This window comes from Ranitomeya variabilis, chromosome 2 (genome assembly GCF_051348905.1).
Source record: "Ranitomeya variabilis isolate aRanVar5 chromosome 2, aRanVar5.hap1, whole genome shotgun sequence".
NCBI lineage: Eukaryota > Metazoa > Chordata > Amphibia > Anura > Dendrobatidae > Ranitomeya > Ranitomeya variabilis.
Window position 1 is genome coordinate 1092578091 of NC_135233.1, and position 16755 is coordinate 1092594845.

The window sequence follows — 16755 nt, forward strand, 5'->3', positions numbered from 1 at the left end:
CAAGACATCATGGCTCCATCGCGAGGGACACAGATTTGACTTTCTACAGGATGTCAGCTTAGGGGACAACTTAGACTTCTGAATAATTAAGATAAAATGCTGTCATCACAACAGATAAGATCTACAAACTCCCCATCACATTGTCCAAGCGATCTCACTGACAGATTCTAAATTGACTCATTCTGCAGCCACCAATAGACTATAGAAGGCAAACAGTACACAATTTTTAAGACACCTGACTGCAAAAATGATGAGTAAAAAAAAAATTGTCCCCAGTCTGACAACCCTTTTAATCTTGTAGCAGCCGTAGGGGCCACAAATAGTGATGAGCGAACTCGAACGGTAAAGTTCGGGGTCTGAGCATGGGCCCCGAACATGGACTTCTCCCAGAAGTCTGTGTTACTATATGGGTTCGGCAGCCCGAACAAAGCTGGTTGAAAGACTGCAGTGCAGCCAATCAACAACCCTTTCCTGTGTGGGCACTTCCGGCTCAATTATAGCCATGACAAGTATTGGCATGCTTGTGATTGGCCGTTGAACCATGTAAAAAAAAAAAAAAAAACTTAAAAATACACGTGGGGTCTCCCCTATTCTTGATAACAGTGCAGGTAAAGCTGGTAGCTGTGGGCTGCAACCCTCAGCTGTCTGCTTTGTCTTGGCTGGTTATCAAAAATAGAGGGATCCCAATGTTGTTTTTTTTAAATTAGTAAATTAAATAATTTAAAAAGTCACTACATTTTTGATAACCATTCAAGGTAAAGCAGACAGCTGGGGGCTGGTATTCTCGGACTGGGAAGGGGCCATGGATATTGGCCCTCCCTAGCCTAAAAATAGCAGCTACAGCCTCCCCAGAAAAGGAGCATCCATTAGATTCCCCCATTCTGGCTCTTTGCCCGGCTTTTCCCACTTGCCATGGTGTGTTGGCAAGTTGGGTAATATTTTGGGGTCAATGTTACTTTTGTAATGTCAGCTGACATCAACCCCAAAACCATTACCCCGCATGCCAAGGTACCAGGGCAAGTGGGAAGAGTGGAGGCTAATGGATACGTCATTTTTGGGGCCACTGAGAGCTGGTGTTTTTAGTCTACGAGGGGGCCAATATCCATAGCCCCTTCCCAGCCTATTAATATCAGCTTGCAGCTGTCTGTTTAGCCTTTGCTGATTATTAAATATAGGGGAGACCCCACATCAATTTTTTGGTGGTCTCCCCAATTTAATAACCAGTAAAGCCTATGCAGATAGCTGTGACAACATGTTATTAATAGGCTGGAAACCTATATAGATATTGGCCCCTTCCCAGAATAAGAACACAGCCCCCAATAAGAACACAGCCCCCAGCTGTCTGCTTTCCCTCAGCTGGTTAGTACAAAATAATTGGGGGTCCACGTCATTTTTTTTCTTTTCTTTATTAGTTAAATACATGTACAGTAAGCTGCACACGCACTGCACTTATTATATATCTCGCTGACTTTTATTCCTATGGACAGGCGTCAGCTGGTGAATAGTCTCATCAGCGTCACCTGCTATCAGCGAGACCAAGGGGGCGCTGATGAGAGTAGTAGTCATCGGCTGACACGTGACTCGCTGTGACCTTGTCACAGTTACTGGCTCACAACTGTCACCCGTGTGACAGCATGGGAACCACAGTTTTGTGACTGGTGTTTTTCTCATAATTCCTCACTGTTCCCGTTTTGTAAAACTCTCACAAACTTTGGACATCCCTTGTTAGCACCCTCTGGTGGTAGTCCCGGAAATTACATGTAATGTAAAAATGTCTATGGAGAACAGCGGTAGTCACCGTGCAGTGCAGGGAATCATGGGAGGAAATGGAAACTGTAAAAGTAGCGGTCCCTTTATATGTTATGTAAGATCTGAGCCCCTGATATGACACCCACTCCACAGCGCTGCCTCTTCTATACATCCTCTATGAGGGTGGAAGGTCACTTAAAGTTTTTTCTTCTGTTAACCCTTCGTCTCCCATCCGCTTGTGTTCTTACCATCCATTAATCCCATCCATTCACATTTGCGTCCCTTCATACTCTTCTCTTGAGACGACATCAAGGACGCACATTTATATCTTCCATTGTATCGTAGATGAAGATCGTTTGTCTAAAAGGAAGAGCATCGGGGAGACAATATCTCTGCAGGTGGAAGTGGAGTCCAGAAACAGCCCGGAGAAGGAGGAGGTGCGGCCATTGACATGCAGCATTATAATGCACGTAGACGGATGAGCAGAGATAATGGCTAAGTGCAGGCCGTGTGTAATAACAAGAGACAGCCATGACATTACATAAGAGCAACTGCTGCAGAGCTGCGCTAAGAGCTTCACTGGCGTTAATGCAGCACGTGTCCATGTTCATCTATCCCTATGAACTTTCTTATAGCGGGTCAGAACTCCACATCTCCTACGACCAGCCACCACTAGAGGGAGCTCATTTCAATAGTAAATATGTATGTAGTGAGCTCCCCCTAGTGGTGGCTAATTTAATTTGGTAAATTACACTCGCGTGTGGTAATACTCTGTGCTGTGCTCCATCAACTATTTAGCTCCCAGTATTTGAACTCCCCCCAAGTAAAGCACACTCCTATGCTGAAATACTTCTATGTAACGCTTAGTCTGTGGCCTCCCACAAGATGAGCGCTCTCTGCTGAAATACTCTGTGCTGTTGAGGACTGTTCTCCTCCCACTAAGTAGCTCATAGCCTATAACCTCCCATAAGATCAGGGTCCTTCTGAAATACTCTGTGCTGCTGCCTTCAGTCTGTCACCTCCCACAAGATCAGCACACTCCTCTCCTGAAATACTCTGTGCTGTAATGATCTATCTCTGGCCCCCAGCTCGTGACCCCCCCCATTCCCCTCCCAGTCTTTATCAGCATTATTATATACGGGGCCAGGTCACTACCTCCTGTATAATGAGCTCATTTCGCTCCTGAAATACTCTGCTCTGCTGTGACATGAACCCTTAGATAACAAATGTCATATTCTGACTTTTTTTTTTTAGAAAGCTCCAGCAGAAGAGATAACATTTGAGACTCTGAAAAAAGCAATAGGTAAGGGTCAGTGCAGCTTGTGGACATTCACTGACAGCAAGCACATAATACGTGATCAGTAAGGAAAACCTGCATGTATTATGTAATACAATCTTCCACCACCGGGGGCGCTGCAGGAAAACGGAACGCTGTCAGCTAAGACTTCTCCGTGTTTCCCCCCGTACAGTGGACAGTGTAGCGGTGGAGGAGCAGGAGCGCGAGCGGCGGCGGCAGGTGGTGGAGAAGTTCCAGAAGGCTCCGTTTGAGGAGATTGCGGCACATTGTGGGGCCAGGGTAAGGAATCTTCTTCAGAAAGGTCAATCTGGTCATTCCGATTTTTTTTTTTTCTAGCTTTTTTTCACCGCGTTCCCCCTTGAAGAATCCTGTGTTGTATTTTCGGATGCCACCAGTTTGGATTGCATCTTATGTATTGGAGGGTTCCCCCCACCCATGTGTCAGACATTAGACCCTGTAATGGCCGGGATCGGAGTTCTCTCCAATGCTGGTTGTGGCAGCAGAGTACTACACAGCTGGCACCCGCCGCGGATGGCACAGCTCCGCTCCCCAGCACTGTGCCCCCATACTGTATCCGATACCCCCGGTACCTCATATAATGCTGCAACCTATACTGTCACCGGATGGCGTCACTACTCTCACGTCCGCTCACCTCTCTCCTGTGTTCTCTGATTTTTCAGGCATCTCTGTTACAGAGCAAACTGAACCAGATCTTTGAGCTGACAATACGGTGAGTGATCGTGTGACACTTAATCTATCGATCGATCGGTATTTCCATCCATTGATTTATTTATTATCTGTTTATTTACCTGTTAAGAAGAATACTACTCCTAGGACCTAGAGAATTGTCTCATAGACAGCAGTAAAACCTGTGTTCACTATTAGTGTTTCTGCCTCCCATACTACAGATCCAAAAGCTGTGCTTACTATTAGTGTTTCTGCCTCCCCTGCTGCAGATCCAAAAACCTGTGCTCACTATTAGTGTTTCTGTCTCCCCTGCTGCAAATCCAAAACCTGTGCTCCCTATTAGTGGTTCTGCCTCCCATCCTGCAGATCCAAAAACCTGTGCTCACTATTAGTATTTCTGCCTCCCATCCTGCAGATCCAATAACCTGTGCTCACTATTAGTATTTCTGTCTCCCATGCTAGAGATCCAAAAACCTGTGCTCACTATTAGTGTTTCTGCTTCCCAAACTTCAGATCAAAACCTGTGCTCATTATTAGTGTTTCTGCCTCCCAAACTGCAGATCCAAAACCGGTGCTCATTATTAGTGTTTCTGCCTCCCATCCTGCAAATCCAAAACCTGTGCTCACTATTAGTGTTTCTGTCTCCCATGCTAGAGATCCAAAAACCTGTGCTCACTATTAGTGTTTCTGCCTCCCAAACTGCAGATCCAAAACCTGTGCTCATTATTAGTGTTTCTGCCTCCCAAACTGCAGATCCAAAACCTGTGCCCATTATTAGTGTTTCTGCCTCCCATACTACGGATCTAAAACTGTGCTCACTATTAGTGTTTCTGTATCCCATGCTGCAGATACAAAAACCTGTGCTCACTATTAGTGTTTCTGCCTCCCATCCTGCAGATCCCAAACCTGTGCTCACTATTAGTGTTTCTGTCTCCCATACTGCAGAACCAAAACTTGTATACCAGCAGAGAAAAATTATAGAGCAAAATAAGGCTTAAAAACAAAATGCTGAACTCTGCAGATGCCATAAGTCAAAAAGCCTTTGGACATCACAGTGGGGTGTCCGCCAATCCTCCTGACCTTCCTCTATGAACCAAAATGGACAGGCTTTCTGTAGAAGAGGCCCCGTTCTGGTGAACTCGAGCCACCCTTGTAATACAGGGACGGCCAATCATCTGAGTACCTATTATGGCATTTTGTCCTGCAGATAATGGCCACATTTTGATATTTGTATTCTTTAAATTTACCTTTTGGAACCAATAAAATTTCAATATTCACACCAGCCTCCTGCAGAACTTCCACACAATCTAGAGAATTTTGTTCTATCTTTCTGCCTTACATACAATCCCGCCATATCTCTTGCTCTTCTGTTTTACAGTCCTCCACCGAGTCCCTCCGGCACCATCACAGCTGCGTACGGCCAGTCCCAAAACCACTCCATCCCCGTGTATGAGATGAAATTCCCAGATCTGTGCGTCTACTGATTGCCCACTCACCAGCCACAAGCTATGACGTGTCCTGCTCTACAGCATGTACCTCGCTCTCCGAGAGACCTGCAGTACCGAGACTCTCCACCGGGGTCGCCCTTTTCTTCCAGCCGCACCTTGTGCCAGGTCATGTCCGGATATTACGTTCTGTTTGCACTAAACCCTATGGATGTCCTCTCCGTGCGTTATGCTGCATTGTTCTTACATGACTTCCTGTACAGACCGAGTGATTTACATTTATTGTCGAGAGAATCCCTTTAAATGTTCCCGTGAGTCATCCCAGTGTGTGCACCACCACCTCCGTCATGGTCCAGTCATGTCTTGTTCCTTATCTATGGATGCAGGTATGGTACCACAAGGCCGGTCCTAGGTGGGCGCTTGGACTGACCAAGGTTCGGTAGACCGGTGGAGTCTGGAGAAGTTGAGTCCAACTTTCCAGAAGTTGCCTCAGTTGCTCATCTCATTAGCTGGAGATACATTGTCTTCCAGGGTTCTGCAGCTGAAAAGACGGCCATGAACGGGAAGGTTTGTCAGGAACCGTGGGCGGCTCATTCACGGCGGCGGATGAATGCACTGTATGACCGGAGTCTAAGAATAGGAAAACTTAGCCGGCCTTGGAGAAAGTTCTCGGCTCTCATCATATCCATCTCCTGACACCATGTCACACACAGCCCTGACCGGAGAAACGGCACCAGTACTGAGATGTAAAGGGATCCGCAGGTGACAAATAAAGGGTTAAAATATAAATTATATAGGGAGGAGGTAACATGAAACCACGGGGCTCCATAACTAACGGGGCCACCATCTGCAGCAAGTTGTGGGACTGGGCTCCTTAGGGGTCAGCATTGGGCATGATTCATCTGTAGAGAAAACTGTAGATAATACAGTGCCTTGCGAAAGTATTCAGCCCCCTGGAACTTTTCAGCCTTTTCCCACATATCAGGCTTCAAACATAAAGATACCAAATGTAAATTTTTGATGAAGAATCAACAACAAGTGGAACACAATTGTGAAATTGAATAAAATTTATTATTTTAAATTTTTGTGGAAATTCAAAAACTGAAAAGTGGGGCGTGCAATATTATTCGTCCCCTGTAACTTAATACTTTGTTGCGCCACCTTTTGCTGCTATTACAAGTCGCTTGGGGTATGTCTCTATCAGTTTTGTACCGAGAGACTGAAATTCTTGCCCGTTCTTCCTTGGCAAACAGCTCGAGCTCAGTGAGGTTTGATGGAGATCGTTTGTGAACAGCACTTTTCAGCTCTTCCCACAGATTTTCGATTGGATTGAGGTCTGGACTCTGACTTGGCCATTCTAACACCTGGATACGTTTATTTGTGAACCATTCCATTGTAGATTTTGCTTTATGTTTGGGTCATTGTCTTGTTGGAAGACAAATCTCCGTCCCAGTCTCAGGTCTTTTGCAGACTCCAACAGGTTCTCTTCAAGAATGGTCCTGTATTTGGCTCCATCCATCTTCCCATCAATTATAACCATCTTCCCTGTCCCTGCTGAAGAAAAGCAGGCCCAAACCATGATGCTGCCACCACCATGTTTGACAGTGGGGATGTGTTATGACCCCAATGGCGAGGGTCTCAGAGGAACGTGGAAGTCTGCAGAATACAAAAATCCAGCTCATAGGGCAGTGGTAACTGGGTTGACCATATATCTACTCCTAACGCCAACACTAGAAGTAGCCGGGGATCATTCCTACGTTGATTCTAGATGACACGCGCCAGCCGGAGAATCTAGCTACCCCTAGTAGAGGAAAACAAAGACCTTTCTTGCCTCCAGAGAAGGGGACCCCAAAGCTGGATAGAAGCCCCCCACAAATAATGACGGTGAGGTAAGAGGAAATGACAAACACAGAAATGAACCAGGTTTAGCACAGAGAGGCCCGCTTACTGATAGCAGAATAAAGAAAGGTAACTTATATGGTCAACAAAAACCTTATAAAAATCCACACTGGAAATTCAAGAACCCCCGAACCGTCTAACGGTCCGGGGGGAGAACACCAGCCCCCCTAGAGCTTCCAGCAAAGGTCAGGATATAGTTTTGGAACAAGCTGGACAAAAATACAAAACCAAAACAAATAGCAAAAAGCAAAAGGCAGACTTAGCTGATATTACTGGAACCAGGATCAGTAGACAAGAGCACAGCAGACTAGCTCTGATAACTACGTTGCCAGGCATTGAACTGAAGGTCCAGGGAGCTTAAATAGCAACACCCCTAACTAACGACCCAGGTGCGGATAAAAGGAATGACAGAAAAACCAGAGTCAAAAAACTAGTAACCACTAGAGGGAGCAAAAAGCAAATTCACAACAGTACCCCCCCCTTAGTGAGGGGTCACCGAACCCTCACCACGACCACCAGGGCGATCAGGATGAGCGGCATGAAAGGCACGAACTAAATCGGCCGCATGAACATCAGAGGCGACCACCCAGGAATTATCCTCCTGACCATAGCCCTTCCACTTGACCAGGTACTGAAGCCTCCGCCTGGAGAGGCGAGAATCCAAGATCTTCTCCACCACGTACTCCAACTCGCCCTCAACCAACACCGGAGCAGGAGGCTCAGCAGAAGGAACTACAGGCACAATGTACCGCCGCAACAAGGACCTATGAAATACATTGTGAATAGCAAACGACACAGGAAGATCCAGACGAAAAGATACAGGATTAAGGATTTCCAATATCTTGTAAGGCCCAATAAAACGAGGTTTAAATTTGGGAGAGGAGACCTTCATAGGAACAAAGCGGGAAGAAAGCCATACCAAATCCCCAACGCGTAGTCGGGGACCCACACCGCGGCGGCGGTTGGCAAAGCGCTGAGCCTTCTCCTGTGACAACTTCAAGTTGTCCACCACATGATTCCAGATCTGCTGCAACCTATCCACCACAGAATCCACCCCAGGACAGTCAGAAGGCTCCACATGACCCGAAGAAAAGCGAGGATGGAAACCAGAGTTGCAGAAAAAAGGTGAAACCAAGGTGGCGGAACTAGCCCGATTATTAAGGGCAAACTCAGCCAACGGCAAGAATGTCACCCAATCGTCCTGATCAGCAGAGACAAAACACCTCAAATAAGCCTCCAAAGTCTGATTGGTTCGCTCCGTCTGTCCATTAGTCTGAGGATGGAAAGCAGACGAAAACGACAAATCAATGCCCATCCTACTACAAAAGGATCGCCAGAACCTGGAAACGAACTGGGATCCTCTGTCAGACACAATATTCTCAGGGATGCCGTGCAAACGAACCACGTTCTGGAAAAACACAGGAACCAGATCGGAAGAGGAAGGCAGCTTAGGCAAAGGAACCAAATGGACCATCTTGGAGAAGCGATCACATATCACCCAGATAACGGACATGCCCTGAGATAGCGGAAGATCAGAAATGAAATCCATGGAGATATGTGTCCAAGGTCTCTTCGGGACAGGCAAGGGCAAGAGCAAACCGCTGGCACGAGAACAGCAAGGCTTAGCTCGAGCACAAGTCCCACAGGACTGCACAAATGACCGCACATCCCTTGACAAGGAAGGCCACCAAAAGGACCTGGCCACCAGATCTCTGGTGCCAAAAATTCCCGGGTGACCTGCCAACACCGAGGAATGAACCTCGGAAATGACTCTGCTGGTCCACTTATCCGGGACAAACAGTCTGTCAGGTGGACAAGACTCAGGCCTATCAGCCTGAAATCTCTGCAACACACGTCGCAGATCCGGAGAAATAGCTGACAAGATAACTCCATCTTTAAGAATACCAACAGGATCAGCGACTCCAGGAGCATCAGGCACAAAGCTCCTAGAAAGAGCATCGGCCTTCACATTCTTTGAACCAGGTAAATACGAGACAACAAAATCAAAGCGGGAGAAAAACAATGACCAGCGGGCCTGTCTCGGATTAAGGCGTTTAGCAGACTCGAGATACATCAGATTTTTGTGATCAGTCAAGACCACCACACGATGCTTAGCACCCTCGAGCCAATGACGCCACTCCTCAAATGCCCATTTCATGGCCAACAACTCCCGATTGCCCACATCATAATTTCGCTCGGCAGGCGAAAACTTCCTAGAGAAAAAGGCACAAGGTTTCATAACAGAGCAACCAGGGCCTCTCTGCGACAAAACGGCCCCTGCCCCAATCTCCGAAGCATCCACCTCAACCTGAAAGGGAAGTGAGACGTCAGGCTGGCACAAAACAGGCGCCGAAGTAAACCGGCGTTTCAACTCCTGGAAAGCCTCCACGGCAGCAGGAGCCCAGTTAGCTACATCGGAGCCCTTCTTGGTCATATCCGTCAAAGGTTTCACAATGCTAGAAAAATTAGCGATAAAACGACGGTAGAAGTTAGCGAAGCCCAAGAACTTCTGAAGACTCTTAACTGACGAGGGCTGAGTCCAATCAAGAATAGCTCGGACCTTGACTGGGTCCATCTCCACAGCAGAAGGGGAAAAAATGAACCCCAAAAAGGGAACCTTCTGTACACCAAAGAGACACTTTGAGCCCTTGACAAACAAAGAATTTTCACGCAAAATTTTAAAGACCAACCTGACCTGCTCCACATGCGAATCCCAATTATCAGAAAAAACCAAAATATCATCCAGATAAACAATCAAAAATTTATCCAGATACTTCCGGAAAATGTCATGCATAAAGGACTGAAAAACTGAAGGCGCATTGGAGAGACCAAAAGGCATCACCAAGTACTCAAAATGACCTTCGGGCGTATTGAATGCGGTTTTCCATTCATCACCTTGCTTAATGCGCACAAGGTTGTACGCACCACGAAGGTCTATCTTGGTGAACCACTTGGCACCCTTAATCCGGGCAAACAAGTCAGACAACAGCGGTAAAGGATACTGAAATTTGACAGTGATCTTATTTAAAAGCCGATAATCAATACAAGGTCTCAAAGATCCGTCCTTTTTTGCCACAAAAAAGAATCCCGCACCAAGAGGGGAAGAAGACGGACGAATATGTCCTTTCTCCAGAGACTCCTTGATATATGAACGCATAGCGGTATGTTCAGGTACCGACAGATTAAACAGTCTTCCCTTAGGAAATTTACTGCCTGGGATCAAATCTATAGCACAGTCACAGTCCCTATGAGGAGGCAGTGCACTGGACTCAGACTCACTGAAGACATCCTGATAATCAGACAAATACTCCGGAACTTCCGAAGGCGTAGAAGAAGCAATAGACACAGGCAGGGAATCCTCATGAATACCACGACAGCCCCAACTTGAGACTGACATAGCCTTCCAGTCCAGGACTGGATTATGGGTCTGTAACCATGGCAGCCCTAAAACAACCAAATCATGCATTTTATGTAAAACCAGGAAACGTATCACCTCGCGGTGTTCAGGAGTCATGCACATGGTAACCTGTGTCCAATACTGCGGTTTATTTGCTGCCAATGGCGTAGCATCAATACCCCTAAGAGGAATAGGATTTTCTAATGGTTCAAGAGTAAAACCACAGCGCTTAGCAAATGACAGATCCATAAGACTCAGGGCAGCACCTGAATCTACAAACGCCATGACAGGATAAGACGACAGTGAGCAAATCAAAGTTACAGACAGAATAAATTTAGGTTGCAAATTACCAACGGTGACAGGACTAACAACCTTAGCTATACGTTTAGAGCATGCTGAGATAACATGTGTAGAATCACCACAGTAGTAGCACAAGCCATTCCGGCGTCTATGAATTTTCCGCTCATTTCTAGTCAGGATTCTATCACATTGCATTAAATCAGGTGTCTGTTCAGACAACACCATGAGGGAATTTGCGGTTTTTCTATCACATTGCACCGAATTAGGTGTCTGTTCAGACAACACCATGAGGGAATTTGCGGTTTTGCGCTCCCGCAACCGCCGGTCAATTTGAATAGCCAGTGCCATAGTATCATTCAGACCTGTGGGAATGGGAAAACCCACCATAACATTCTTAATGGCTTCAGAAAGGCCATTTCTAAAATTAGCGGCCAGTGCACACTCGTTCCAATGTGTCAGCACGGACCATTTCCGAAATTTTTGGCAATACACTTCAGCCTCGTCCTGCCCCTGAGACATAGCCAGCAAGGCTTTCTCTGCCTGAATCTCAAGATTGGGTTCCTCATAAAGTAAACCGAGCGCCAGAAAAAACGCATTAATATCAGCCAATGCCGGATCTCCTGGCGCCAGCGAAAAAGCCCAATCCTGAGGGTCGCCCCGTAAGAACGAAATAACAATTTTTACTTGCTGAGCAGAATCTCCAGATGAACAGGGTCTCAGGGACAAAAACAATTTACAATTATTCACGAAATTCCTAAACTTAAACCTGTCTCCGGAAAACAGTTCAGGAATCGGTATTTTAGGTTCTGACCTAGGATTTCTGATAACATAGTCTTGTATGCCCTGCACACGAGTAGCCAGCTGGTCCACACTTGTAATCAAGGTCTGGACATTCATGTCTGCAGCAAGCATAGCCACTCTGAGGTAAAGGGGAAGAAGAAAAAAAAAACAAAAAACTCAGAATCTTCTTTCTTATAATCCCTCTTCTGCAATGCATTAAACATTTAATACTGGCCTGGCAAACTGTTATGACCCCAATGGCGAGGGTCTCAGAGGAACGTGGAAGTCTGCAGAATACAAAAATCCAGCTCATAGGGCAGTGGTAACTGGGTTGACCATATATCTACTCCTAACGCCAACACTAGAAGTAGCCGGGGATCATTCCTACGTTGATTCTAGATGACACGCTCCAGCCGGATAATCTAGCTACCCCTAGTAGAGGAAAACAAGAGACCTTTCTTGCCTCCAGAGAAGGGGACCCCAAAGCTGGATAGAAGCCCCCCACAAATAATGACGGTGAGGTAAGAGGAAATGACAAACACAGAAATGAACCAGGTTTAGCACAGAGAGGCCCGCTTACTGATAGCAGAATAAAGAAAGGTAACTTATATGGTCAACAAAAACCCTATCAAAATCCACACTGGAAATTCAAGAACCCCCGAACCGTCTAACGGTCCGGGGGGAGAACACCAGCCCCCCTAGAGCTTCCAGTAAAGGTCAGGATATAGTTTTGGAACAAGCTGGACAAAAATACAAAACCAAAACAAATAGCAAAAAGCAAAAGGCAGACTTAGCTGATATAACTGGAACCAGGATCAGTAGACAAGAGCACAGCAGACTAGCTCTGATAACTACGTTGCCAGGCATTGAACTGAAGGTCCAGGGAGCTTAAATAGCAACACCCCTAACTAACGACCCAGGTGCGGATAAAAGGAATGACAGAAAAACCAGAGTCAAAAAACTAGTAACCACTAGAGGGAGCAAAAAGCAAATTCACAACAGGGATGGTGTGTTCAGGGTGATGAGCTGTGTTGCCTTTACACCAAACATATAGTTTGGCATTGTTGCAAAAAAAGTTAGATTTTGGTTCCATCTGACCAGAGCACCTTCTTCCACATGTTTGGTGTCTCCCAGGTGGCTTGTTGCAAACTTTAAACAAAACTTTTTATGGATATCTTTGAGAAATGGGTTTCTTCTTGCCACTCTTCCATAAAGGCCAGATTTGTGCAGTGTACGACTGATTGTTGTCCTATGGACAGACTGTCCCACCTCAGCTGTAGATCTCTGCAGTTCATCCAGAGTGACCATGGGCATCTTGGCTGCATCTCTGATCAGTCTTCTCCTTGTTTGAGATGAAAGTTTAGAGGGACGGCCGGGTCTTGGTAGATTTGCAGTGGTATAATACTCCTTCCATTTCAATATGATCGCTTGCACAGTGCTCCTTGGGATGTTTAAAGTTTTGGAAATCATTTTGTATCCAAATCCAGCTTTAAACTTCTCCACAACAGTATGACGGACCTGCCTGTTGTGTTCCTTGGTCTTCATGATGCTCTCTGTGCTTCAAACAGAACCCTGAGACTATCACAGAGCAGGTGCATTTATACGGAGACTTGATTACACACAGGTGGATTATATTTATCATCATTAGGCATTTAGGACGACATTGGATCCTTCAGAGATCCACAATGAACTTCTGCACTGAAAGTAAAGGGGCCGAATAATATTGCACGCCCCACTTTTCAGTTTTTGAATTTCCACAAAAATGTAAAATAACCAATACATTTCGTTCAACTTCACAATTGTGTTCCACTTGTTGTTGATTCTTCACCAAAAATTTACATTTAGTATCTTTATGTTTGAAGCCTGATATGTGGGAAAAGGTTGAAAAGTTCCAGGGGGCTGAATACTTTCGCAAGGCTCTGTATGTGTAAGCGGGCACCATCCACTAATATAATTTATACTGGGATCACCTAATTCATATCAAACAAGTAATCAAAGAAGTAAAGAAAAAAGCATATGCAGAAAAAAGGGATCACCAAAGTAGAATTCAATACAAAAATACTTTTTTATTATTGGAAACCACCACATACAAAACAATTTAAAAACATTTTAATAAAGTCCCAACTTGGACCATGATCAGAGAAGTATGGGTCATACAATAATGAGTACAATACTCAAAAACCTTACATGCCACAAAACAGTGTCCTCCAAACCTTAGCACATGTTGGCAAATGCAGAGAAAACAAAATATATATATATATATATATATATATATATATATATATATATATATATATATGTAATACCTGATGAAGGTTAGAGGGTGCATACATGCTGTTACCATAAGCAACACACAATATTCGTACAATCCATCCCAAACGGGAATGATCCTAACAAAACGTGTCCACCATAACCTGACAAAGAGCCAACAGGCAAATAGAGGAAAGAAGATGGACACTGAGATCATTAGCTAATGGTGGTAGCCAAGCAATCAGGCAAGGTAGGTACTAGACCCCCGCGTGATCACTGACCTTGAGAAAGACCCTTTTATGTGGCTCTTTTTCAGGTTATGGTGGACATGTGTTTGTTATATAAAGCATAACGGCATGTAAGGTTTTTGAGTATTGTACTTTACTTCTTTGATCTTTCCTTTAGAGCAGTGTCTTTTTATAGAGTTTAAGTCGCCCCCTTTAATTATGGCAAGTGGGCGGGGCTAGGTAGTTGTCATATTACGGCATATGTATTACATATACAGAGTAATGTAGCGTAATATACTTGCATATAGTCATCTGGTACTGATCAAGATCATTTACAGCTTATATTATACCCCAGAGCTGCATTCATAATTCTGCAGAGCATTCTCGGCTTTATCTCGTGCTTTGTATCCTGGGAAGTGTTATTTTTTTTACAGTGACCTGACAAAGGAAAAAATAACTATCTGCACCCCGAATTAATGTTTTCTCAACACAGGACGTAATAGTACGTTGTATATCAGAGGCGAGTGTGTGGAGCTGGCGCAGGAGCCAGCCAGCAACCCCCTCCTCCTGAAAAAGCTGCGAACAGAGCTAGCTTGGATCACTGCTGTTTAACCCCTTAAATGCTGCTGTCAATCTCCTCGGCACTTGGGGGGGGTGCCATCAGCTTCCAAAAGACAAGTCTTTTGCAGCCTCTAACATGGTTTCCTTCAGGATTTCCCTGTATTTAGCTCCATCCATCTTCCCATCACCTCTGACTAGCTTCCCTGCCACTGCTGAAGAAAAGTCTCCCCACAGCATGATGCTGGCACCACCATGTGTGACGGTGGGGATGGTGTTTTCAGGGTGATGTGCAGTGTTAATTTTAATTTAGCCCCAAAAGTTCTCTTTAGGTGTCATCTGACCAGAGAGCCTTCTTCCACATGGTCACTGCGTGCCCTACATGGCTTTTTGTAAACCTCAAATGGGACTTCTGATTACTTGCTTTCAAAGTGGCTTCTTCTTTCCACTATTCCATATAGAGCAGATTTGTGGAGTATACGACTAGCAGTTGTCCTATGGACAGATTCTCCTACCTGAGCTGTAGATCTCTGCAGCTCCTTTAAAGTGACCATGGGCCTCTTGGTTACTTCTCTAGTTAGTGCTCTCCATGCTTGGGATGTCCGTTTACGTGGACGGCCATGTCTTGGTAGGTTTGCAGTTGTGCCATAGGCCTTCCATTTTTGGATGATGGATTGAACAGTTCTCCGTGACATGTTCAGAGCTTGGGCTAAATTTTTTAGCCTAACCCTGCTTTACTCTTCTCCATAACTTTATCCCTGACCAGTCTGGTGGGCTCCTTTCCATGATGCTGTTTGATCTCTAAGGTTCTCAAAGAAACCTCTGAGGCCTTCACAGGACAGCTGTAGTTATACTGAGAAGAAATTGAACCCCCTTGCCACCACACTCACTGAAAATTGTGTGTGGTGGCAAGGGGTTAAATCAGGTCAGCTAGGCTTTTAGAAGCATTTATGTCCCAAGCTTGCTGATTGTTTCCATTAATATCCAGCAGATTTGCGAATACAGCTCTGGAGTAAATACAGTAAATCTGTAGTAGAAAGGTAATTTCATGTATTTAGAAACTGGTGGCACCAGCAGAATAGTGAGTGCAGCTCTGGAGTATAATACAGGATGTAACCCAGGATCAGTAATGTTTGTACACAGTGACTGCACCAGCAGAATAGTGAGTGCAGCTCTGGAGTATAATACAGGATGTAACTCAGGATCAGTAATGTATGTACACAGTGATTGCACCAGCAGAATAGTGAGTGCAGCTCTGGAGTATAATACAGAATGTAACCCAGGATCAGTAATGTTTGTACACAGTGACTGCACCAGCAGAATAGTGAGTGCAGCTCTGGAGTATAATACAGGATGTAACTCAGGATCAGTAATGTAATGTATGTACACAGTGACTGCACCAGCAGAATAGTGAGTGCAGCTCTGGAGTATAATACAGGATGTAACTCAGGATCAGTAATGTAATGTATGTACACAGTGACTGCACCAGCAGAATAGTGAGTGCAGCTCTGGGGTATAATACAGGATGTAACTCAGGATCAGTAATGTAATGTATGTACACAGTGACTGCACCAGCAGAATAGTGAGTACAGCTCTGGAGTAAAGTACAGGATGTACAGTCATATGAAAAAGTTTGGGCACCCCTATTAATCTTAAGCTTAATGTTTTATAAAAATTGTTTTTTTTACAACAGCTATTTCAGTTTCATATATCTAATAACTGTTGGACACAGTAATGTTTCTGCCTTGAAATGAGGTTTATTGTACTAACAGAAAATGTGCAATCTGCATTCAAACAAAATTTGACAGGTGCATAAGTATGGGCACCCTTATCATTTTCTTGTTTTAAATACTCCTACCTACTTTTTACTGACTTACTAAAGCACTTTTTTTGGTTTTGTAACCTCATTGAGCTTTGAACTTCATAGCTAGGTGTATGCAATCATGAGAAAAGCTACTTAAAGTGGCCAATTGCAAGTTGTTCTCCTGTTTGAATCTCCTCTGAAGAGTGGCATCATGGGCTCCTCAAAACAACTGTCAAATTATCTGAAAACAAAGATTATTCAACATAGTTGTTCAGGGGAAGGATACAAAAAGCTGTCTCAGAGATTTAACCTGTCAATTTCCACTGTGAGGAACATAGTAAGGAAATGGAAGAACACAGGTA

General features: G+C 44.8%; 1 protein-coding gene across 6 annotated transcripts in view; it reads left to right on the forward strand.

Annotated features, from left to right (window-relative positions):
• EFR3B (EFR3 homolog B) overlaps nt 1-13548 on the forward strand; it is a 109409-nt gene extending 95861 nt beyond the window's left edge. For 5 of the 6 annotated variants that reach the window (XM_077291771.1, XM_077291769.1, XM_077291766.1 and 2 more), the window contains 5 exons: nt 2095-2186; nt 3004-3052; nt 3219-3325; nt 3727-3776; nt 5112-5358. In XM_077291771.1, coding sequence (XP_077147886.1) covers nt 2095-2186; nt 3004-3052; nt 3219-3325; nt 3727-3776; nt 5112-5217 — 404 coding nt within the window. In that variant the 3' untranslated portion in view covers nt 5218-5358. Of the gene's footprint in view, nt 1-2094; nt 2187-3003; nt 3053-3218; nt 3326-3726; nt 3777-5111; nt 6791-12556 lie in introns of those variants that run through there. The other variant, XM_077291768.1, reaches the window with a different exon arrangement.
• The last annotated feature ends 3207 nt before the right edge of the window (nt 13549-16755 follow it).